The 24666-nt window shown below is 33.4% G+C and overlaps 1 protein-coding gene across 2 annotated transcripts in view; it reads left to right on the forward strand.

Moving 5' to 3' along the window:
* CYFIP1 (cytoplasmic FMR1 interacting protein 1) overlaps positions 1-24666 on the forward strand; it is a 159885-nt gene that overhangs the window by 89077 nt on the left and 46142 nt on the right. For both annotated transcript variants that reach the window (XM_031959085.1, XM_003765622.3), the window contains 7 exons: positions 431-587; positions 1423-1519; positions 5798-5874; positions 5994-6102; positions 8803-8922; positions 11166-11365; positions 23212-23299. In XM_031959085.1, coding sequence (XP_031814945.1) covers positions 431-587; positions 1423-1519; positions 5798-5874; positions 5994-6102; positions 8803-8922; positions 11166-11365; positions 23212-23299 — 848 coding nt within the window. The remainder of the gene's footprint in view (positions 1-430; positions 588-1422; positions 1520-5797; positions 5875-5993; positions 6103-8802; positions 8923-11165; positions 11366-23211; positions 23300-24666) is intronic.

The following is a 24666-nucleotide window of genomic DNA, read 5'->3' on the forward strand; positions in this document are numbered from 1 at the left end:
TCAATAGTATTTACTGCTCACCTGACATAATTTTCTGCAGATACAATGCTTTATATCAATATATACTAAAGCCCTCTGTCTTGCCTCTTAGCTTTGGACTCAGTTGTATTTTTCCAATGTATTGATCCTTTGGTAATGTTTTTTTTTTTTTTTTTCCATTAAAGAGAAGCTTTGAGTAGCCTATAGGGATGCTTTTGTAAATGTGTGTTTATATGGACATGCATAATTTTTGTTTTCCTGGGGATAGGGCTTTGGGCGGTTTTGCTTTTTCTTTCTTGTGAATAGGTCCCATCACTACCTCGCTCTGGGAAATTTTAATATCCTCTGCATTGTCATTTTATATAAATGGCAGCCACTATTCTAGCTTGCTTTTTCTGTTAGCTTCTGGTAATGTAAAAGACTAATGCGCTGTGATTTTAACTTCTTGAAGAAACTCTTCAGCAATGCTGTGACCTCTCCCAGCTATGGTTCAGAGAATTTTTCTTGGAATTGACCATGGGCAGGAGGATCCAGTTCCCTATTGAGATGTCTATGCCATGGATCCTGACAGATCACATTCTTGAGACCAAGGAAGCATCCATGATGGAGTAAGTTTCTCTCATCATCTTCCATTAGTGAATTTATATGAGGACACTGGGTGCTTTGTCATCTAATTTGTATTTGTTGTTGACTTATTTTATAAAAACAAAAACACAAAATTAATCAGTCAGTCAACAAATATTTATTTATTAAGCACCCACTATCTGCCCAACCTGGTATTGGCTATCAAGGATATAATCACACAGAATGAAACAATCTCTACTTTCAAGAAGGTTCCAATTCTAATCCAGTGAAGCCAAAATCAGATTATTGTCTCCATTTTACATTTAAGGAAACTGGCTGACAAAAGTCACTTTACTTGCCAAGTGATAAATGACTTTCTACAAGTGTCTGAAGTTAACTTTGAAATCAGGTCTTTCTGATTTCAAGTCTAATGCTCTCCTGAGTCGACTACCTGTGCCTTTGACATCATTCAGATGGTCATTCCATTTCCAAAGCTTTTATACTGTTGGATGGGTCTCCTGAAGGCCATTACCTATCATAAAAACTAAATAAGCCATCTGAAGTGGAGTCTAATTCTTTACATCAATCTTCAAGCACTCTCTTAGGTCCTGGGGCTACAAAGATTAAAAAAAAACCTGTCCCTGCCTTCCTACTGGTGAGGATGTTGGAATGTGGAGATGTAAAGACACCGGCTTGTTCCTTATTGAAAGAGACATTTCTTTTTCTTATTTAGAATAAAAAGTTACAAGTTCATAAGAATAGTTATATATTTTGTAAATCACGAGTTAATTTTCTTGTGAGGTTTTTATGTTTCTAGTTTGAAAGCATCAGTTAAATTTGGGGAAAATAGATTAAAAACCTTATTTTTTCTTACTCCAGGTATGTACTTTACTCTTTGGACCTGTATAATGATAGTGCTCATTATGCCTTGACCAAATTCAAAAAGCAATTTCTTTATGATGAAATTGAGGCAGAGGTAAGTTGTTCTGTTTATCCAAATAGTTTTTAATTCAACAAAAATTGATTAAAATGTATACTATATGCAAGGAACTCGGTGGCCTAAATATTTCCCAATTGTATTTTAATCTGGTTCAAGCAAATATGAGACACAAAAATCTGTAATCCACAAGAAAACCACTTACTGAGGCAAAGCTCCCAGCCAATTACTATTAAAGGGCCATGGCTTGCTATAGTAAATAGGCCTTAACATCTTTCTCACTATCTGAAATGCCCCTTTCCTCTAGTGCCTTAGTTTTATTGCTTGGTAGACCTGCATCTTGACTTTCCAGGAGAACTTTTAGTTCTTGCTGATGGACAATCATCAGTAAAAGATATCCAAAAATGGTAAAAGTAAATGCCAATCACTCACCCCACGTCAGGCAATAGAGAGCTGTACGTAGCTAGTGCAATGCAAGGACAGAGTCATCTACTGGTCAAGGGCTCATAGGCCTGTTGGCCAAGTAACATAGACCCATTTCCCCAACAAAGGAACTATGCGGATAGAGGAACAATCAAAAATAGTTGGGGGATTTTGCATATCATTAAGGCTTGGTTGCTTACTCAGCCCAAAGAAAGGGTAGAGATCTTCTAGTTAGCTTCCTGTAGTTAAGTGGTGAACTTAATAACAAGCAAGTGAATTTATAATTTTGTAGTTTTAAGTTTTGGAGCCTAAAGTAGGAAAGAATCTATATAACCTTATCTAATTATCCTTAAATATATGTTAAGTATGTACTTATATTAATTGATTAGGCTAGACAAATGCATGTATATAGACAAGTATAACTAAGATAACAAGTACAACTACTAAATAATATTGAATAAAATAGGAGTCTAAAAATCATTTCATATATAACACTCCTGAACTTTGGCCTTCATCATATTTGGAATATCTCTTCTAGGCTATTCTCTATTGATCTTCATTGATTGATGAAGTTTGTTGACTAGGAACACTCCAAGGCAATGAAATCATAGATTCAGGCACAACCAAAAATCTTCAATATATTTCACATTTACAAATTATATTTGAACCATTTGATGATCCCAATTCTATACTTTGTTCTGTGAAAATCATAAATTTAATGTTAATTAACATCTTATTCCATTAAACCACAATACTTAATTGTGCTTCTTTCTAAAACTTGATACTGACTTACCTTAGTCTGAGCCAGAAATAGAGTGATCTCTTGAAGGTTCTTTTCTATGTTGAAAACTATTGAGTATAAATAATTAATATGCAAAAATAATACTTAACCTTTATATAGATAGTCTTCTAAGGTTGCAAAGAATTTGACATATATGAACTGATTTGACATGTGAGATAAGTAGGGTGAATGGTATTGTCTTCCTTTTACAAATAAGGAAACTGAGGCCCATGGATATTGAATGACTTGCCAATCTCATGACTATTCACTGATAGTCAGAATTTTAAAATCAGCTCTTTTGATTCTGTGTCTAGTGGTTTTTCCATTATACCATCCTACCTTTACCAATGCTAGATATAGTATGCTGTTTGAGAATAACGTGAAACAGCAAATGGGATAGTATCACAAAAAAAACTGAAAATATTGAATATATGTAATATAATGGGATCACATTGCTTATATTATCCAGGCCTTGGAGAATGATCTTTCTTAGTTGTTCTTTGATATATACTCTCAGAATTGCCTTTAACTTTGGTTCCCAATAACTATTTAAGCATGGTGAATTATTTTTGATTTAATTTCCCTTGATTCTCTGGGTTTGATTAAAAATCATCCTCATATATATCTCTTGAATTTTTTTTTTACAACTAATAAATAATAGGATTCCTTATACACAAGTGTATATGTAAATGCTGGAGACTTTAATATATCACTGATAAAAATAAAATCAATACTTAATCATCTTTATTATGATTATTTATCATCATTTTTAATAGCATGATTTCTCATAATACATCCCTTTTATCCAAAGATACCATTATTAGATAACCATCTCAAATAGGTCAAAGATAGAAAGATGTAGTATGTTATTGTTATTGTTGTACTTTGTGTGGTAGCTAAGCAAAAGAAACACTTATGTTTGTACTTATCAATTGTGGAAGAGCTAACAAATTTTGGTAGAAGAAATGGAATGTAAATAGGCAGGAAGAAATGATGAATATATTGAATTTAGGGAAACATGAAAATTTAGAGGAATTTAATGTAAGCAAATGGATACTGCATATAACATAAGACTTGTGATATGGTCTTTCGCTTTGTTGAAAATTTTGAATGGAGCAAGCAAAATAGGGGATGACAGAAGATACACAATGACTGTAACAGAACAAGAGAAGGGAACAGCAAAATTAAATGAAATGCTGCATAATTATAATGACTAGCTTGGCTCCACAAAAGAGTTGAGAGAATATATTTCCTGTATTTTTTTTTTTTTTTTTTTAAGAACTGAGTAACTCTGAAATTTTGTATCTGCTCTCAGATGTGGTGGAAACATTGTTTTGACTCAACTTTAAGATTTTTGTTCAAGGTAGACCCACTTAGTGGAGGTCAGGAATATATATACAAAAATCAATGTGTTATAAAGACCAAAGACATCAATAAATGCAAAGTAGATTAAAATTATAATAATATGATTTCAATGGACAAGACACTAAGAAAGGGAAAGGATACAGCTACTGAGTACTATTTTAACTAATTGTCAGTGCAGTTGTAACTTGCTATTTTTGGTATTTGGTAGGTGAATGACTTAAAAAAAGTTATTCTTCAATCATTTTTTAATCAATCTCACAAAAATTAGGGGTCTAAGCAGGTAATAGAAATAATTTTCCAGAATTCTACAATATATTATAAGAGCAGTTGGCTCTCCTATTAGAATGATCATCCCAGCATTCTTTAAAAATAAGTTTATAAGATAGCTTTTTTTCAAAATAGCAGTTTGGTCATGTATACTTATTGTGTATCTAATTTATATTTTAATATATTTAACATCTACTGGTCATCCTGCCATCTGGGGGAGGGGGAGGGAGGTAAGAGGTGAAAAATTGGAACAAGAGGTTTGACAATTGTTAATGCTGTAAAGTTACCCATACATATAACCTGTAAATAAAAGACTATTAAATAAAAAATTTTTAAAAAGGAAGTCTTAAAAAAAATAAGATAGCTTTTTTTTTTACGTCATCTATATTTCTATGTTAATTTCTCTTCCTTAACTCATCTTTATAAAGTATGAAGAAAGGAAGAAAGAGAAAAAATTTTCAACAAAGCTAAAGACCATATCACAAAAGTCTTATATGCATTATCCAATACTCATGATCCTGAATTTGTTGCTAAGGAGAAATGAAAGATACATTATGTATCTTTTTTGGAATCGGACTTCATCATTATAATTTTGTAGCTATTATTACAGTTATTAGTCATGATGTTTTTTTTATCTTATTACTGCATGTAAGACTTTCCCTATTTGTTTGTATTCAACACATTCATCATTTCTTAATAATACAATAATATTCCATTGCATTCATGTACCACAATTTGTTTAGTTATTCATCATAGTATTTTCTAAGGAACTTTCTAACTTTCATATTTTATGACTTTGAGCCATACAATCTTTTGGGGGAAAGCATGGAGAGTACATTTTTCAAGCTAGTGTGTCTTTTCTTTAGGGCTCCCTAAAACCTGGAACTAGGTTGAAGGGATCATGAGGCAGTGTGCCATAGTTAAGAAAACTATCAAAAAGGGAGCATATAAGACTGGGTTCTAATCTCACCTCTTCCATTAACTTATTTTGTAGCTTCAGCTCTCAAGAATTGTTTCTCCTTTTTAAAAAAAAAACACATTAGATTAGGTAATCTCTTCCAACTTTACAATTCCATGATTCTAAGTAATTAGTGGTAATATCAGACTCTTCTTTTCGAGGGGAAGCATGGTGGGTAGAACGCTGGACCCTGGCATAAGAAAGAACCTTGTTTTGTATCCCATCTCTAACATTTACTAGTAACTATCTGATCTGCAGCACAATTCAATCTCTCTGCATCTCATTTCCTTTGTACAATGGAGTGAATAATATCTTATAGTACTTAATTCCAGGGTTGACCAACTGAGAAAACATATGTTTATAGTTTGTCAAGTTGAAAGGGCTACATGGATGTCAATTATTATTTGTCAAGACACCTCTAAATGTTGAAAGGAAAATTAGAACTTTTTTGTGTTTTTTTAATGTGATTGCTATTGATTTATTAATACTTTAAAAGCTTGTTGCATGTTCCTTTTTTTTAAAGGTGAATTTGTGTTTTGATCAATTTGTCTACAAATTAGCAGACCAGATATTTGCCTATTACAAGGTTATGGCAGGAAGGTAAGTATTAATTAGGATTGTGGCATTAGCCCAAGAAAACATTTCACATTTTTTATTAGAATTTACTATTCATTTGTCATTGGATGATAGACTTTCTCCCCTCTCCCTTTCCATCTTAGTTTGCTCCTTGATAAACGGTTACGGTCAGAATGCAAGAATCAAGGAGCAACAATCCACTTACCGCCATCAAACCGCTATGAGACATTACTAAAGCAGAGACATGTGCAAGTAAGTGAATTTGTTTTTTCTTTTATAGTGTAAAAGCATTAGATGGTGATAGATATAAAAATGAGTATTGACAGGGCTTTGTGTGCAAATGCATGGATAGTGCTTAAGTTGCAAAAACAACATATTCAATTATGAACAAATAGTGAAACATATAAATATTAATATCTGATCTCAAATTGACTATCTTACCAGAAGCATGGGGGGTGGAGGAAGAGGTTAAGGAAAAAGAATATGAATTTTAAGCAAGGAGAATATCCTTCCCAAGAGTCAAATGAAGACTCTGTTGCCTACTGGGGTACTTGCCATTGACATGGCTTTAATAATAGTTAGCATTAGTGTTTTCATGGTCATGGATTGCTTGCCCAGAGTTTCACAGATTTCTATGAGAAGTAATTGCTCAGGGCTGTTGGTTTCCCTTCTTCATGAGTTACCTGCAGGAAGTGATTGAAAGCCCTTCATGAATGAGTGATTGGGGGGAGAAGAGAGCCCTTGCTGGGGATTTTCCCTGGGAGAAGATTCATAGTGGAAGATGTTGACATGTATGAGTGACTCTATTATTCTATTTTTTCCCATGGCTTATTCATTGCTTCTAAGTCTGTGAAAATATTTTGACTTCATGCTTCTCCCCCAGCACACATACCCAATTGATGAGTTTCTCTGTCATTTATTTATTGTTCCAGCACTCATTAAAAAAATTAAATAACTTAAGAAGAGAATCAGGGAAAACCATTAGAAAGCGTCAATGTGGGACAATGGGATGAGTGCTGAACTTAAGAGTCTAGAGAATTGATTTGAATCCTGGATTTATCATTTGAAAGCTGTGGTACTGTGAGCTAGTTACCTTGTTTATCTGAGCCTTGACTTCCTCATCTGGAAAGGAAGGAAGGAAGGAAAGAAAGAGGGAGGCTAGGAAAGAAGGAAGGAGAGAGGGAGGAAAGGAGAAAGGAAAGGAAGGAAGGAAGGAAAGTAAGTAGATAAGACAAGACATTGACAACTTCTAAGAGTTGTGACTGAAATACTTTATCATTTTTGAAGTGTACCATAAATGTGAGTTATTATAATAATAAAATAAATATATTAATAATAAATATACATTCTTCTTCTTTGTCCCCATCTCAATTATTAAAAATTGCTGTAAAATTGGTAATTTCATTACATTACAATAATTATTTTAATAATATGGCTGATAAATAGTGCAGAGCCATCCATAATGTAGGTCCGATTATATCTTGTGTCAAATTGAATAGGGACTTAGTATTGTGGAAAGCTATCTGGAATAATGCTTAAGAGCACTCATAATCCAGCTTTATACTACTATATAGGCTTAGGAAAATCAATTAGTTAGAGACCAAACTGAGTTTGCCCAAATTTCCTTTCAAACAATTTTAAATAACATCTCAAAAGGAATTCTGGAGTAACAGAACCCCAAAAGGATGAAATGAAAGAATTTTTCAGCCAAGACAACTTGTAAGGTCTATCACTGAGTAACAGTGGAACCCAGTCCCACACAAACCATACATTAAAAAGCAGCAGCAACTCTTGGGAATAATGGCTCCCCAGAGTGGCTTCTAGAGCTTTCAGATAGTAAGGAGATCTGAGAACTGATCAGAAGATTACCAGAGTATCTTTGCAAGGCTCCATTCCCTCATGTGGATCCTGGTTAAGTCCCAGAGTGAGGAACACCAGCACACCCGAATCTGCATTCATTGAGGGGGAAAGAGGGACCCTGGTTCCGGGGTGGGAAAGAGTGGTTATTCATAAATCAGACCACAGACTAGGACAATAGAAACACATTTCTCCTTAGATTATAGAACCTTGGGAAAAGCCCCAGAACTAGCTCAGAAAACAGTTACACAAAAAGAGCATGAACCTTGGGCCAGTGAATCCTTTACCCTAGAGGCAAAGCCCAACTTTAATGTAAAATTAAAAGTTAAGAACTATGCTAGGAAAGTGAGTAAACAACAACAAAAAATCTGACCAGAGGAAGTTACTGTAGTGATAGGGAAAATCAAAACACAAACTCAGAAGACAACAAAATCAAAACTGCTACACTCAGAGCCTTAAAGAAAAATGTGAATTGGTCTGACACCCGAAAAGAATTCTTGGAAGAGCTCAAAAAAGATTTTTAAAATCAAGTAAGAGTGGTAAGTGGAAAAATTGAGAAAAGACATGAGTAATGCAAGAAAATCACAAAAGAAGAGTCAATGGCTTGGTAAAGGAAGTACAGAAAAATATTGAAAAAAATAACATCTCTTAAAAAACAGAATATATTAAATGGGAAAAGAATTCCTTAAAAAGTGGAATTGGCAAAATGGAAAAAGATGGATAAAAATTCACTGAAGGGAACTTTGTTCAACTTGGTCTCACATAAGTCCAATTTGTACACAAATCAAGACATCATTGGCCTTGGACAGACAATAACAAAAGCATTTATTTAGCCATTTCTGGTTCCCAAACTCCAGTATGTGGGAAACTCCATTAGCTATGAGGAAAGCCTTTCTTACAAAAGTGTCAATGATGACACCTACATTAATTAGAACAAGTGTTTACTCTCTTGATCTCAATGAAATTTTATATTTTTATACAAATACCTATTTTCTTATGTATTAATCAAATTTAAACTATTAAAACAGTTTCTTGAAGGATATTTAGAAAACCTTTTTTTAAAAAATTGGCTTCATTTGTTCGCTTTTCTTTCAGCTTCTTGGTAGGTCAATAGACCTCAATCGTCTGATTACCCAGCGTATTTCAGCAGCTGTGTATAAGTCAATGGAGTTGGCAATTGGGAGATTTGAAAGTGAGGATCTAACCTCAATAGTTGTAAGTACCATTGTTCCATAGTAGTCACTTGGGGTTACATTGTTCATTCTCTTGACCCAGCTTCTTTTTGTTATACAGTTGAATGCCCTTTTTTTTCTTTTATATAATTTAAAAAATGTTTCTTTTTAAAATCACAAAATTAACAATTATTAACAATCAGCTAACATTTATTAAGTGCCTGCCATGTGCCAGGCACATTTGTTAGCAAAAGAGAAGGAAGACACTTGTATAAGTAACTGTGAGTTTCTGTTATGGATCATTTGGGTTGTTTTTTTTTTTTCTAAGAAGTATATATATGCTATATATGCAAATATATGTACATGCAATATGCATGTGTATATGCATGCATACACATATATATATCAGAATCAGAAAGTTAATCGTGTTGGTGCTCATAATTGAGTTGGCCATTTTATACACCACCTTATTCTCTGCATGTATTTTAGCCAGAAATAGTGTTCTTTGCAAAGAACAGTAAGTGTTAAGTCTTTTCTGTCAAGGAAATTTAGATTTAGACATTATTTCTATTACAAAGAAATTCAACAGGCAAGCTGTCTTAGGCCAGTGATAAATACTTTTAAGGGCTTCTTTGTTGTTTAGAGCTATGAACTATTTATATTGCCAGACTAAATTTGATTTTAGGGTCAGAATCTGCCTAATAATATATGATTACCAGATAGGTAACTATCTTGAAATCTTGGTGTAATAGTGAATTTTCTAGGTCTATATGATATGGATAAATTTCTGCAAGTGTTTAAAGCTGGTGTAACTTATAAAGTGGTTAGTAAACTTTTTACCCACTAGCCAAATCTGGATATGCCCATTACTTTCTAGGGCTTACAAATTGGTTTTTACATCTGTTTATTTAAAATTTTGTATATATGCAAATGTAAAAATCATTCTTAGTTTATAGATAATTCAAAACAAATCTTGAGACATTCAGCCCAGAGGCTGAAGTTTGCTGACCCCCATTGTATGGGATACCCTTCTTAGGTAGCTTGTCACTGCCAAGCCTAGAGATATGCAGTTTAAAATATCTGGATTTAAAAGTGCCTATGACCAGGATTTTGAGAAATTTAAAAGATTGCTTATTGTAGTTCATGTACAAATCCCAGTCATGGCAGATTAGGTGGAATGTTAAAGTTTTTAGCTTTGAAAAATCAAAACTCAGCCTGGTGATTAAAATTTTTAAATATAAAATAAAATTTTAAAGATATGACTCTCATTTGTCATCATATGTCTACTGCATGTACTTGATCCAAAACTTCTTTTTTTGAATTATCTTAGAACTGTATTTCTCACCCTGTCATATCTAGGATTAAGAAATCTGTCTTCACGAAGTTAAGAGAGTTTAAAGAATTAGACAGCAAAACTAAATTAATGGGGGATCTCAACCTTGCTCCTTCAGAACTAGATAAATCGAACTACAAAATAAATAAGAAAAAAGTTAAGGAGGTAAATAGAATTTTAGAAAATTTAGGTATGGTAGACCTTTGGATAAAATTGAATGGAGAAAGAAAGGAGTATATATTTTTTCCAGCGGTACATGGAACCTACACAAAAATTGACCATGTATTAAGGCATAAAATCCTTAAAATCAAATGTAGAAAGGCAGAAAAGAAATCTCTCTTCACTCTGCTCCAAAGGATAATTTTTGAGCACTTAAGAAATTAGTATAGAGTAAATTCCTTATGATCAGAAACTGTTTTTTTTTTTTTTTTCTTTGTTTATATGTCCTTAGAGCTTTGCTTCTGATAGTGTCTTAATAAATGGTGGCTGAGGGCAGGTAGATAGAGCACTAGATAGAGCACTAGATAGAGCATCAGCACTGAAGTCAGGGAACCTGAGTTCAAATCCAGTCTCATATATAATACATTTACTAGCTAGTGTGATCCTGGGAAAGTCATTTAACCCCATTTGCTTCAGCCCCTTCTCTCCTGTACCCTTCTTTAAAAAAAAAAATGGTGGCTGAAATATTGAATAAAGTCTCCTACAAATATAAGCTGTTATTCTTGTGTTTATTGTTACTATCAACCTATAGTCTATTTTAAAATTTTTAGTTACTAATTTTCTCTACCTCCTTTTGCCTCCTTACTAATCCATCGAGAAGGCAAGAAATATAAAACCCATTATACAAAGGAAACCATGCAAAATATATTTCTGCATTAGCCATGTCATGTTCTAGTTGTATATTTTATATCTTTGTTGTCTTCAACTCATTTCTCTTATCTCTTTGTGATCAGGAACTGGATGGTCTTGTAGAAATAAACCGTATGACCCACAAACTACTGAGCAAGTACATGACCTTGGACAGCTTTGATGCAATGTTTCGAGAAGCCAATCATAATGTGTCGGCACCATATGGAAGAATTACTCTTCATGTGTTCTGGGAACTCAACTATGACTTTCTCCCAAACTACTGTTACAATGGCTCTACCAACAGGTTGGTATTGTTTATTTTATATGTCCCGATACATTAATTGTGCCAGATTTCTAATTGGAACCCAGGTAGGGGAAGCCACTTGTTTAGTGTAAGGGAAGTGACTCATTTATAGATCATAGTTACAGAGCTTGAAGCAATTTCAAAGACCACCCAATTTAACTTTCTTATTTTACAATTAAGGAAACTAAGACTGAAGGATATTAAATGACTTGCTCAAGAAAGTGGTAGAGGCAGGATTTGAACTCGAGAACTAGTTCTCTCTCTCCTAATATCATGCTATCTTTTATATTCAATCATCAGCAAAAATTATCTTGAAAATCATACTCAGTCTAAATCTGAGTGGGTTCTTCTGCAGTATCACCCAGTATTTCCTCCCCCATTTAATCATCTCTAGATAATTGCTTTTTTCTCTTCTACCCTACTGAAACACTCAGAATCCCTTTAAATAGAACTTGAATTCAGAGTAATACTCTGCCTTTATGAAGGCATTTATATTGCAACTTTAGGCTTGCTCTTTGGTAGGACTTTGTTTATTGCTTAGTTAGAAGTGGCTCTTTGACTCTGTAAATTGGAAGTCCAACTACTGGTTATCCTAAGGTGATAGCTTTTAAAATTTTAGTTGGGAGTAGGGAATAAGGTAGGAGTACAAGGGAGAAAAGCTATTTAATATCTGTACTCTTCCCCTTTCTTGCTTTTCTATAGCGCTCTCTTTGGGCATGTTGAAAAGACGTAGTAATTTAGTTTCCATAGCTAAATTTCCTCTTTTACAGCTAAAATTTAAATGAATATATGTCTTTATCCCTCTCCCATGCTAGCTCTTTGAGTAGATATAATTTCCTTCTTTGGTATTTGTATCCCCAACACCTCGCACATCAGGTGGTTACATAGGTGATTAATACAGGCCATCCTCAGCAACGAGATCAACCAAATCATTTCTAATGGAGCAGTAATGAACTGAACTAGCTATACCCAGAAAAAGAACTCTGGGAGATGACTAAAAACCATTACATTGAATTCCCAGTCCCTATATTTATGCACACCTGCATCTTTGATTTCCTTCACAAGCTAATTGTACAATAATTCAGAGTCTGATTCTTTTTGTACAGCAAAATAATGTTTTGGTCATGTATACTTATTGTGTATCTAAGTTATATTTTAATATATTTAACATCTACTGGTCATCCTGCCATTTAGGGGAGGGGGTGGGGGGGGTAAGAGGTGAAAAATTGGAACAAGAGGTTTGGCAATTGTTAATGCTGTAAAGTTACCCATGTATATATATCCTGTAAATTAAAGGCTATTAAAAAAAAAAAAAGAAAAAGAAAAATATTGGTTAATGTAGACAATAATAATGTAGACAAAAAAAAAAAAAAAAAAAACATAGGTGATTAATAAATATTTGTTGTTTAATTAATTGATGGATTTGCCCAAACACTTAAGTTCCTTGTTGCTAGACAGACCTGCCTGTGTGACTGAATTGATGGTTTGGAAGTATGTGAATACTTGACTTATATTAGCAATTAATTCCATCATGAGGCTCCTTTTTCAGGTACCTCTAGATGTCACTGTTAGATGTTCTAATGAAAATCGTTTAGTCCCCAAATGCAATTAGATATTACAGCAAATTCTGTTTTACAGATAGCTCTATCTGATCTTAACAATAAAAACTACATTAATTGTTCTAAATAAGCCTTGATTATGGGGTAGGATGATAAAGTTGGGCATATATACACACATTTCCTCTTTTGCAGAAAGGCAGGAGGGAGATGGGGCTGAATTTAAAGTAGTAGATAATAGATCCCCTATTTTCAGCAACACAGTTTTCTTTTCTAATATATTGGTTTCTATCAATTCCTGAAAACCACAAATAAATATCATAAGACAGAACTATGAATATAATAAAACTAAATTATGAAAATGTATATTACTATAAAATCTTAGAGTTGGAAGGGTCTCCTTCTTCCCAAACTATGAGTAAATGAGTGAATGAATAAAGTACTTATTAAGTGTTTACTGTCATGTCCTCTGCTCTTAAAGAGTTCACATTCTTATTGAGAGATGATGTGCCCAGTGCCACAATATCCATTGATATTTTCAAGAAACATTTGTGAAATCCTTGCTAGGCACTGGTAGAAATATTCTGCTGATATAAGTCCTTAAAATATAAAATCTTTAATTTCATGGATCTTAAAAGATCAGTAGAAGAATAAGATATAATTGTCATCTTCATCAAATGCTTATCGTATTCTTTGACTTTGACTTTTAATGTCTCAAAGGACTTTAAGTGTCATGGAAAATATTTTGAAGAGATGTTAAGTTACAACAAATACTTCTGTCTCAACTAAAATTATTAACCAAATTGCTTAGGGTTGTAAGTCTTTTTTTTTTTTTTTCGGCTTTCCTTTCAGCACCATCATTATTGTGTAAAGCAAACTAAACAGTAATAAAAAAGTGATATTTACATAGAATCTGAAGGTTTGCATATATTATCCACGTTATTTTATTTGGTATTAGAAAATTATGAGATCAAAATTAGCCAGAAATTCACTAATAGAATGTCAGGTATTCCTAGTGATTCTTGACTTTGAAGTGACCCTTATTATTTTAAGTCACTGTACTAAAAGATTGTCCTTCACTGATTGACCAACAATAGGCCCCAGACCAAACCCCATTTTGTCACAATTTGGGACCTGATTGGCTCAGAGTGAATGTTGATGGTGATATTTTTGTTTTGACCAGAATGTCTTTTCTGTGTGTGTGTATAATAGGTAAAAAAAAAGGCCATTCTTTGCCTTTATTTTTACCTACCCACACTGAGACCTGTTTAAGACATTAGCTTAAAAAGGCCAGTTTTTCCAACTCTGCATCCAGGACCATCTCCAAGCATCCTAACTTGTATCTTGCCACTGGACCCAGATGCTTCTGAGGCACAAGGTGAAACTAATGACTTTGCATAGCCTAGTCCAGGTTACTTGATTTCCCAGATGTCATGGTCCTTTTTGAGAATGAAGGACATCTACTTTGGATGGTTATATTAGTCAATTTTAAGGACTAGCAGTAGTTTTCTTCTTCTAGTTTGGGGAAAAAAGAAAGTTTTTCCTTTTCATGTGGTCAAAGAAACTGTCATTCTTTTTGGTTTTTCATAACAATAATAGAATTTATATAACCCTTCAGAGTATATAAAGAGCCTTTTATTTGCTTCCTCATTTTCAGGTAACTCTCTGAGATGGGTGGTGTTATTATCTTCCCCATTTTATAGATGAGAAAACTGAGGCACAAGGTGAAGCAAATGGGGTCATATATTAAGTGTCTGGGCTAGGATTTGATTTCCAAACTTCCTGACCCTAACTTCCACACTTTTCCTGCCCTTATCTGTGTGACAAATTTTGTTTCATGTATTTCTGACATATTAAATCTATTTCAGTTCAGAAATTCACTGAGTAATAGTTTCTAAGCCCAAACCCTTTTGTTCAATGATGGTTTTAATGCCTGAGGACATTAAAGGAATTATGGGATTTCTATAGCTTTTCTTCTACTCCAGCACTGTTCAGAGTTTTGCATCCAATTGTCATTTCACCCCTAGAATTAAACAAGTTTTTTCTTCCCCACTTTATTTGACATACGTGTGGACTTTTTCTAAAACCACTCTTCTTCAGACACTTAGATATTTCCGACGCTTGACAAAACTGTCATTTTTGCAGCTGAATTAGGAAAAGTGCTAAACTTTCTGGAGCATTTGAATTCAGAGAAATTAAGCTCATTCTCTCTTGAGGAGGGGGATAAAATTCTGTACCAAATGTAGCCTCCTAAAAATAATCCACATTATCTGTCAGAAACAAAGACATTTGATAAATAGAGGTGCATATTGAAGAGCTTTGGGGTGGAGGGAGAAGTCTTGCCTATTTCTGAAGGCCCATGTATCTTGAAGAGCAAGTCTGTTATAGAACAATTTGGTACTAATATCATTTTTACTCTTTCCTAAAATAATGATGATAATAACTAGCATTTATATCTCGTTTTTAGATTTATAAAACACTTTACACATATTATCTCATTATATCCTGGGATGTAGATGCTATTATTATCTCCATTTTGCAGATGAAAAAGGTAAAGCAGATAGAGATAAAGTGATTTGCTCAGAGCCATACCTCTAGAAGTGTCTGAAGCCGGATTTGAACTCTTTTTTTTTTTTTTAAATAGTGAGCTCTAAAACTAAGGTGAAGTATAGGTCATTAGATTTTGAAGGGTAGAATTCAATAAAATTCACTACTAGCTAAGAGTCTTGCTATATGCAGTTAAATTTCAGAAAGCTCACAATTGGTGTTTACATTCCTCCTGATAGCTTTCTAGACCTTAAAGGTTGTGTTTTCTCCTAACATACTATGTGTGGTATGTTGTTGTGCCCCAGGTGCAAAGAGAGCTCTGGAAGATCCTACCAAGTTATAAGGATTGTGGGGATAGGACTGTTTAACATTTTCAAAGGGTCCCGCCTTGCTAAAGTTCAGAGATATTTATTTCTATATTGGTTGGTAGAAATTGTTGTATCAATTGACTCTATCAAGTCCTAAAGATTTTTTGATCTGGCTAGATCGTTAAATACCTGTCATATATGGAGGGTAATGATTTATATACTTAAACATATTTAGGAAGCATCTTCTACTACATTTATTAGTTTATTCCTTAATTAATCATTTTACTCAATGTTCAACAGGAAGATGGACAATAGAAAGGAGTTGAAAGAATGGAATATGAGAGAATGTAAATCAACTTTTCCTTTTTTTAAATTTTGGACTCAATTTCCTTTTCCCTTTAATCATTTTATTTCTTGCTGAGCCCATGAGTTTCTTCAGAAGAGAAACACAGTTGGATTAACGAAGCAGCTGCTTTTACCAAATTTTTGTCAGTTTTAGTATGCTTGTTCAGCCCTTGAAGGACTTAATATGTTAAGAAACTTCAGGAATAACTTGTGTTCTGTTTAGAATATAGAGAAGCTAGAATTTAGTTTTTAAAAGTCTTTAGAAATGATTGAAATTAAGTATATGCAAAAAGTCTTTTTGCTTTGCTATGAACTTTTCTAAAGACTGATACTTTCCCTGAAAAGTAGTTGGATGAATGAGTATAGAATTGCTAGAAAGATTAATTGGCTTCTGAAGCATTTCTCATCTACAGATGTTCATTTGGGTGCTTCATCATTAATATGCCAATCCAATGGTCTTTCTGGCTAACTCAAAACTTATCTGGATCACCATAAAGGTGGAGTTGGGCATTATTATCAGTCCACAAAAATAATTTCAGGAACTTAAGGATTTAATACTGCAATCAGCTGAATGATGGATATTTTGGATTGTATAAAACACTCTGAACAAATTTTAATTTCGGAGCTTTAGCATCATGATCTATGTGCCAAGAAGTAAGCTAGATCATAAAATATCTACTACATCAATCAACAAACATTTATCAAGCATCTGCTTTGTGCTGGATGCTGGGGATTGGCTGAACTTGAATTCCTTCTGAAACAGTGTAGGAATTAAATTTTATATATAGCACTACAGTTGGCTTGCCTTCAGGAACATCTTTGTTTTGTTATTTTTGGGGGAAGGGGGGGTCTTAATTTTCATTTCATTGCACTAATACTGAGATGAAGCACAAAGCAAGATGTTTCTATCTCTTGCATTGTCAATTTATCATCTTTGGTGTTGATGTGAACTGAGAGTCTGTAAATCACATGGAGGTTTATAATTCCTTTTAAATGAAATCTTACAGCTACCACTTTTAATGTCCCTTTTGACGAAGAAATTGGTAGGCTAGTACCTATACATGTTCTTTCCTTCTCTTATTTCTCTTTTTCTCTTCTATTCATTCACCTCATTGTGAGGAAGGATGTTTTCCCAATTATTAGTGAGAAAAAAAGCTCTGTATTTCCATGTTTCTCCTGCTCATGATTGAGTGCATTGATGGCAGCTGGGATAGCTTTGTTCCTCAAATGCTTGTGTATTAATCAGCTCTGTGCTGAATCTAGGGCCATCCAGAAGGACATTTCAAGAGCCACAGGCAAAGATAAAACACACATATAAACACACAAATACAAATGCCATACAGTTAAAAAATAAAAAAGTCACAAGGTCATAGAATTAGATCTAGAAGGGACCTGAAAAGTCTAGTTCTGCCCTTTCATTTTACGGTTCAGAAACAAGGACTTTGCAAGTACAGATGATGTACTCGGTCTCACACAGGTGTTCCAAGAAGAGCTGGCATTTGAACTCAAGTTCCCTGCCTCCAAACCCAGTCATTTTCTCCATTATAGAATACACAGCCATATGTTTTTCCCCCTAGTAATTTTCCTAGGAAGCTACAAATGTTCAGTGGTCCTAGAGTCATCCTCAGGATATCATTAGGTATGGGACCATTTTAATTCCAGAAATAATTATCTAAGATCCCTGAAAATCTAGAGAAGTAGAAACAACAGGATTATATGAAAATAAGCAAGTACACATAATATGGGTATATATTATATATCCATATACATATTATTCACATGTTTGTGTGCCTATAGTACACACACATATTCTTTTCAAGATTTACAGAGCACTTAGTATAGATTATTGCATTTAACCTCACAATAAACCTGGGAAAGTATTATGGATATATCATTTACCCCATTTTACACTTGAGGAAACAGTCTCAGAGGCTTGGGGGGAAAAACAGGATTTGGAGTCAAAAGATCAGGGGTTCAGATTCTATTTCTAACACTACCTGTGTGATGTCAGGCAAATACCTTTTATCTACGTCTGTTTCAATATATATAAAACAAAGAGATTAAACCAGATAACTTCTGTAGCTCCTTCCAGCTGTGGGACTTCATTCTCTGATCTGGTATCTGTGTAACTTTGGATAATTCATTTCTCTGTGAGATTGAGTTTACTCAACATGATAGCAACCATTTTTATTGTGATTCCTGTGTTTTAGAAACTGTTCTAAGCTCTTTACAATTATTTTCACAAATATTGATTAAAACAATAGCCTCTATAGAGACTGGAAAAGGACCTTCAGAATGTAACTTTTAAACAGAAGCTTGAAAGAAATTGGGGATCTCAGAAGTCACAAATGAGGAGGGAAATATCCTATGGTAATGAGTCTACCTTGTGAAAAGGCAACAGAGATGTAAGACAGGGAGTATCGTGTTTGAGGAGTGCCAGGATGGCCTAGTTAGCAGTAAAACAAAGTTTGTGGAATTATGTACAATAAACTAGAGAAAGCCAAATCACCAGAGTTTATAATTCTGTATTCTTGATTTAGATGCAGGATTTGAACCAAAGTTCCTGGTGACTGGCAGACTAGCACCTTTTTCAGCTGACCACATTTTCCCAACAAACTGATTTTAAACAATTTTAAGCACAATAGATAGAGGGTCTGGCCTGGAGACAGAAATTGTTCATTTCTAACCTCATAAATAGTTGTGTATATGAGATCCTCTTCTTGCCTAGTTTTCTCATCTATAAAATGGAGATAATAGTACTTGCAGGGTTATTGTGAAGTTAATATGCCATAATGTTTGTAAAGCACTTCAGCATATAGTGCCATGGCTATATATATAGATATATAATATTTATAGATATATATTATAGATATGTTATATCTATAATATATATCTAGACATATAATATCTATATTATATAGAGAGATATAATATATCTATATTATATATATAGACATAATATATTTTATAATCCATTATATGGATGAAACTAAATGGAAAATTGTTAGTGGATTGCATGTACTGTTCACTAATTTGACCAGATTTGTTACATGTTACTATAATCAGTTTTAAATGGGTCATTTTATTTGATGGTGCTTTCTCATGTCAGGGAGGAAAAGGAGGTGACATTTCAGAGAGTCAATATAGGGGTTTGGTAGTTTATGGGGGCAAAGTAGTTTATAGGGAACTAGTGGTAGGCTATTGCTTACTTCTAGGATTCTAGTTCTCTTCATTATTTAGTATAAAAGTTGAAAAGCCTACTCCATAGTAATAGGTGGAATAACTTGGGATCAATGCTATTTTAGGACTTTAGACATAATTATAATCTCTGTAACAAATGGATTTTTCCATGAGTGTTTTCAAAATCACATTGTATTTGTTGTATTAACCAATCTCTTTATGAGATAGTAATTCCTCAGTTTTGTTTATTTTTAGCTCTAAAAGGAGGCACACAAATAGCAAGCATATATTGTAACAAACCTTACAGAATTGACATAATTGAAATTATTTAAAGGTGAATAGCCAGTAATTCTGTGAAATTTTGTTTAGTTAGGACTGTTGAATCATGCAGGGTTGGAGACAGAGATCATTTGGCTCAGAGGATCTTAAGCCTGGGGTGTGTGGATAGATTTTACCTGTTATACACTCAGGAAAGAAATTACATCATTATTCCACTAATATGGAACTGAAGTATAACATATTGTTCAATTATATTTAAAACATTACACTGAGAAGGCTTTACTAGCCTGCCAAAAGGTTTCTGTGACTCCTCAAAACATTAAGAACTCCTCATCTTGTCTCATGTTCTTGTTTTTTGTAGATGAGATTAGTCAAGTTTAAGTGACTTAACTTATATTCATGTTTGTTTTCTTTCAACAAGAGGTCCTTGGTGCTCCTCCCCTACTCTGTCCCCCAAATCTTAACTATTGAATAAGTCAGAGTAACGCAAGAGATAGTATGTGCAATATGGTTTTTTTTTAATGTGACTTATTTATGGTAAGGTTATTCCAATTATTATCCATTTGGAATTACCAGAAATACTTTCTTTTGGGCATTTCCAATATCTATGACAAACACCATCTGTGGTATTCTGTAGCTAGTTCTGAGATATTTTGTTGGAATAGATTAAAGAGTTTTTTTTAATACCACAAGAGCATTCCAAATTGAAGTTTAAATATAAGCTTTTTTAGAAAAAACCTTAAAGTCTTTTTTATAAACTATTAAAGGGATTTTGATTTAGAATCACATTTTATATTTATTTGCAAGTTGAGTAGGTAGAATCTTTCAGTTTAAACCAAACTTTGGCCAGTACCCATTTCGTATGCGTAGTAGATTGAGCAGAGGGAGCCTGAAGTTAGGAAGACTTGAGGTAAAATTTAGCTTCAAATACTAGTCACTTAGCCTTTTTAGCCTCAGTTTCCTCAGCTGTAAAATGGAGATAATAATAGCACCTACATTCCAGAGTTTTGAGGAATCAAATGAGATATTATTTGTAATGCACTTATTAATAGCGCACATAATAAGCACTATATAAATGTTATCTATTATTATTATTAAAATCCTCTAAAATTATTATTCTAAGGGCTATTAATAAAACAGCATAAAGTTCATTCATAAAAATAAAAAAATAAAAATTGGGGGCATTTCAGAGATTCTTACAATATAGTTGAGGAACACCACTCCCCTTACACTTCTATTGAAGCAGTACTCTGATTCTTTCTCATGATGACATTGAACTCTCGAGTGCTGTCTGTATGTCATGTGAGGGCCTCCCTGAGCCTAAGTTCGGAAAAGGTTCTGTAGTTTGTTGGGAGGCCAAAATAATTCACAAAAGTATGCCAGGGTTTGTGATCTCCATACATCCAGAAAATATCTATCCTGATGTGAGACTACAGGTCCTAGAAATATTTAATGTGAGCCTCAGAATATTTGAAATTATTTTATTAAGAAAATGGTCTCTTTAACTAATTCGCTGTTTCTGAGCCTTTCTGAACTTTTTAATGTATCTATTCTTGATATATTATTTCTACATCTATTATGAAGAAGCTAGGTGGATCAGTGGCTAGAGCATTGGACTTGGAGTCAGAAACACCTGAATTTAAATCCAACCTACATACCTAACTGGATCCAGTTTTAGATTCAAATAATCAAGTCTATTTTTCTTCCTAACCAGAATATAAGTATTCTTAGGAGTAGGAACCATCTCTTATATATTGAATAGCACACAATAAATATTCATTGGTTGATTATTCAGTAAATCATTCTGCTATCAAAATAGATTCCACCTGAAGGAAATACAATTTAACAAGCATTTATGAGTCACTATAGTCTACCTAGCTCTAGACACATATAGAGTTACACTACCTAGCTTTGTGATCTTGAGCAAATCCTTTGTTTGTCTTAATCTGGAAAAGGAAATGGTAAACCACTCTGGTGTCTTTGCAAGAAAAGCTCATGGACATATAGTTCCTAGGATCATGAAGAGTTGAACACGATTGAATGACTGAACAACATGTCTGTTACATCTGCACTTTCTTGATTATGATATTATACATAACTTTATGTGTTACTATTTTTTGCTCTAGTACATTGTGAGCTCCTTAAGATCAGAAGCTTTGATTTTTTAAAATCTTATTTATGTCCAATGTAACTTAACTCAGTGCTGGATAGATTATAGTGACTCAGTAAATGCTTGTTAAATTGTATTTCCTTCTTCAATTTTAAATTCAGATAGAATCTATTTTTGATTAATGAATGATTTACTGAATAATCAATTAATAAATATTTATTGAGTGCCTACTCAATGTATAAGAGATAGTTCCTACCCCTGGAATACTTATATTCTGATTAGGAAGAAAAAGGACTTGATCACTTGAATCTAAAAGCTTTGTTTAATATGGATATTCCTTGATATCTTAGAGAGACTTTAAGAATGATTTATCGATTTCAGAGCTCCCTAACATTCCCTATCCCATGCCATATTACCATGCCATATATCAGGGTGCCAGTTGTTCTACAAATCAAAATGCCCATGAGATACTTGACCTAGGGAAAAGGAGTATGGTAAAGTTCATTCACTAAGATTCTAAAATTGTTATTGATAGATTGTATATTTAGACTTCTGAACTGCCACTTAAAGTAAATGTATTCTTATTATTTGAAATGTAACGGCAAATTTAAACCTTAATAATGATTTTTGAGGTTCTGTGGTAAAAATAATAATTTTGTGAATTATCAAAGACAAAATCATATTGAATTTAGTCTTTATGTTCAGTCCTGTTTTGTAAATCTTTGACAGTTGAATATTTGCTGGTATTGTAGATTTAATTCTAAAAGTGAACTTTGAGATAGTTTAAGCCAATTCTCTTATTTTTCAGGTAAGGAAATTGGGAAATTTAGTAGGTTAACTGACTAGCTTAGAAGAGGGAGTACTTGAACTCAGATCTTTTGATCCTTGTAGCAATGTTTTTGCTTGTAGTGTTTATTCAGTTCAGTTGTGTCCAATTTTTTGTAATCCCCACTTGGGGTTTTCTTGACAAAGACACTGGAGTAATTTACCATTTCCTTTTCCAGTTCATTTTATAGATGGGGAAACTGAGGCAAATAGGGTTAAATGATTTGCCCAGGGTCACAAAGCTAGTCAGTGTCTGAGGCCAGATTTAAACAATGAGTTTTCTTGATTTCACGTCTGTCATTCTATCCACTATGCTGTGAGTGAAGGAAGGAGAGAGGGAAAAAGGAAGAAAGGGAATGAAGGAGGAAGAGACAGAGACAGAGATAATGATTTCTGGGGTCAAAAAGTCTTGGTTCTGATCCTCCTTTTATATTTAGATATAGTTAACTAGATGGTTCCATTTACCTAAATATCTCTTCCTGAGCCCAAATTAGATAATAGAGAATAATGAGATATTTTGTGTAAACCATTTTGCAAACCTGAAAACATTATACAGTGTAAGCTGTTGTTGCTACAGTCTTTGTTTTTTAGTGGGAATATGATGATTAATTAATGAAAAAATTCTAAATTTTGAAGCTTCTCAGCTCAAATGTTTTTACTTAATAACATGTTTTTTGTAAATTTGTTTTCTTTTAGATTTGTTCGGACAGTGTTACCATTTTCTCAGGAATTTCAGAGGGATAAGCAACCTAATGCACAGCCCCAGTATCTTCATGGATCCAAGGTAGACCATCATGTTGTTGTTCTTGTTATTGTTATGCTTTTGGGAAGAAATCTTTCAGTTAACAGTGAAATAAGTTTCTAATTTTAATTTTCATATACTTAGTCCAGGATTTTTTTTTATTGGTGTGGTTGTAGCTCTTTGTACTTGAAAGGTTGTAAGGTTGAAAATATAGTTTTGCTCCACCTCATTAACAGCTTGCTTAGAAATAAACCTTAAAAAGAGATTCTTAGGTCTTTGCAATTTCAAATCAGAGGTGAAAATGAATAGTAGAGTTAGCCTAAAATTCGATAAAACCATAAAATTATAAAGCCTCTTACTTTTCCACTAATTTATTTGTACTTGGAGGTAAAACACATTTCCTCATTACTTAGGGCTGTTAGTACATCTCCATTGGGGGGTCATATGGGAAGTTTCTAATGTAGAGAGTATTCTTGTCCCTTGGTCACCCTAGCATTTGTAAGAGGGATTTATTGTTAGATTTTTTTCTTTTTCTTTTAAAAATTTTTTCTCAATTACATATTATCAAAAATTGTTTACATTCATTTAAAAACAAATTGAAATTTTCTATTCTTTTTTTCCATTCCTCCTTCCTTGAGAAGGCAAGCAGTTTTGTTTGTTTTGTTTTTTTATTATAGCTTTGTATTTACAAGATATATGCATGGGTAATTTTTCAGCATTGACAATTGCAAAACCTTTTGTTCCAATTTTTCCTCTCCTCCCCCCTCCCACCTCCCCCAGATGGCAGATAGACCAATACATGTTAAATATGTTAAAGTATATGTTAACTACAATATATGTATACATGTCCATACAGCTATTTTGCTGCACAAGAAGAATCGGACTTTGAAATAATGTACAATTAACCTGCGAAGGAAATAAAAAAAAAATGCAGGCGGACAAAAATAGAGGGATTGGGAATGCTATGTAGTGCTTCACACTCATTTCCCAGAGTTTTTTCGCTGTTTTTTATCTATTCATTATTGAACAAATGGAACTGATTTGGTTCATCTCATTGTTGAAGAGAGCCACGTATATCAGAATTGATTGTCATATAGTATTGTTGTTAAAGTATATAATGATCTCCTGCTCCTGCTCATTTCACTCAGCATCCGTTCATGTAAGTCTCTCCAGGCCTTTCTGAAATCATCCTGCTGGTCATTTCTTACAGAAAAATAATATTCCATAACATTCATATTCAGCCATTCTCTAATTGATAGGCATCCACTCAGTTTCCAGTTTCTGGCCACTACAAAGAGGGCTAGAAGGCAAGCAGTTTTAATATAGATTATACATGTTATACAAAACATTTTCAAATTAGCCATGATGCAAAAGAAAATGCAAATCAAAAAACCAAGAATAATAAAATT

Source organism: Sarcophilus harrisii, chromosome 3 (assembly GCF_902635505.1).
Source record: "Sarcophilus harrisii chromosome 3, mSarHar1.11, whole genome shotgun sequence".
NCBI classification, from domain to species: domain Eukaryota; kingdom Metazoa; phylum Chordata; class Mammalia; order Dasyuromorphia; family Dasyuridae; genus Sarcophilus; species Sarcophilus harrisii.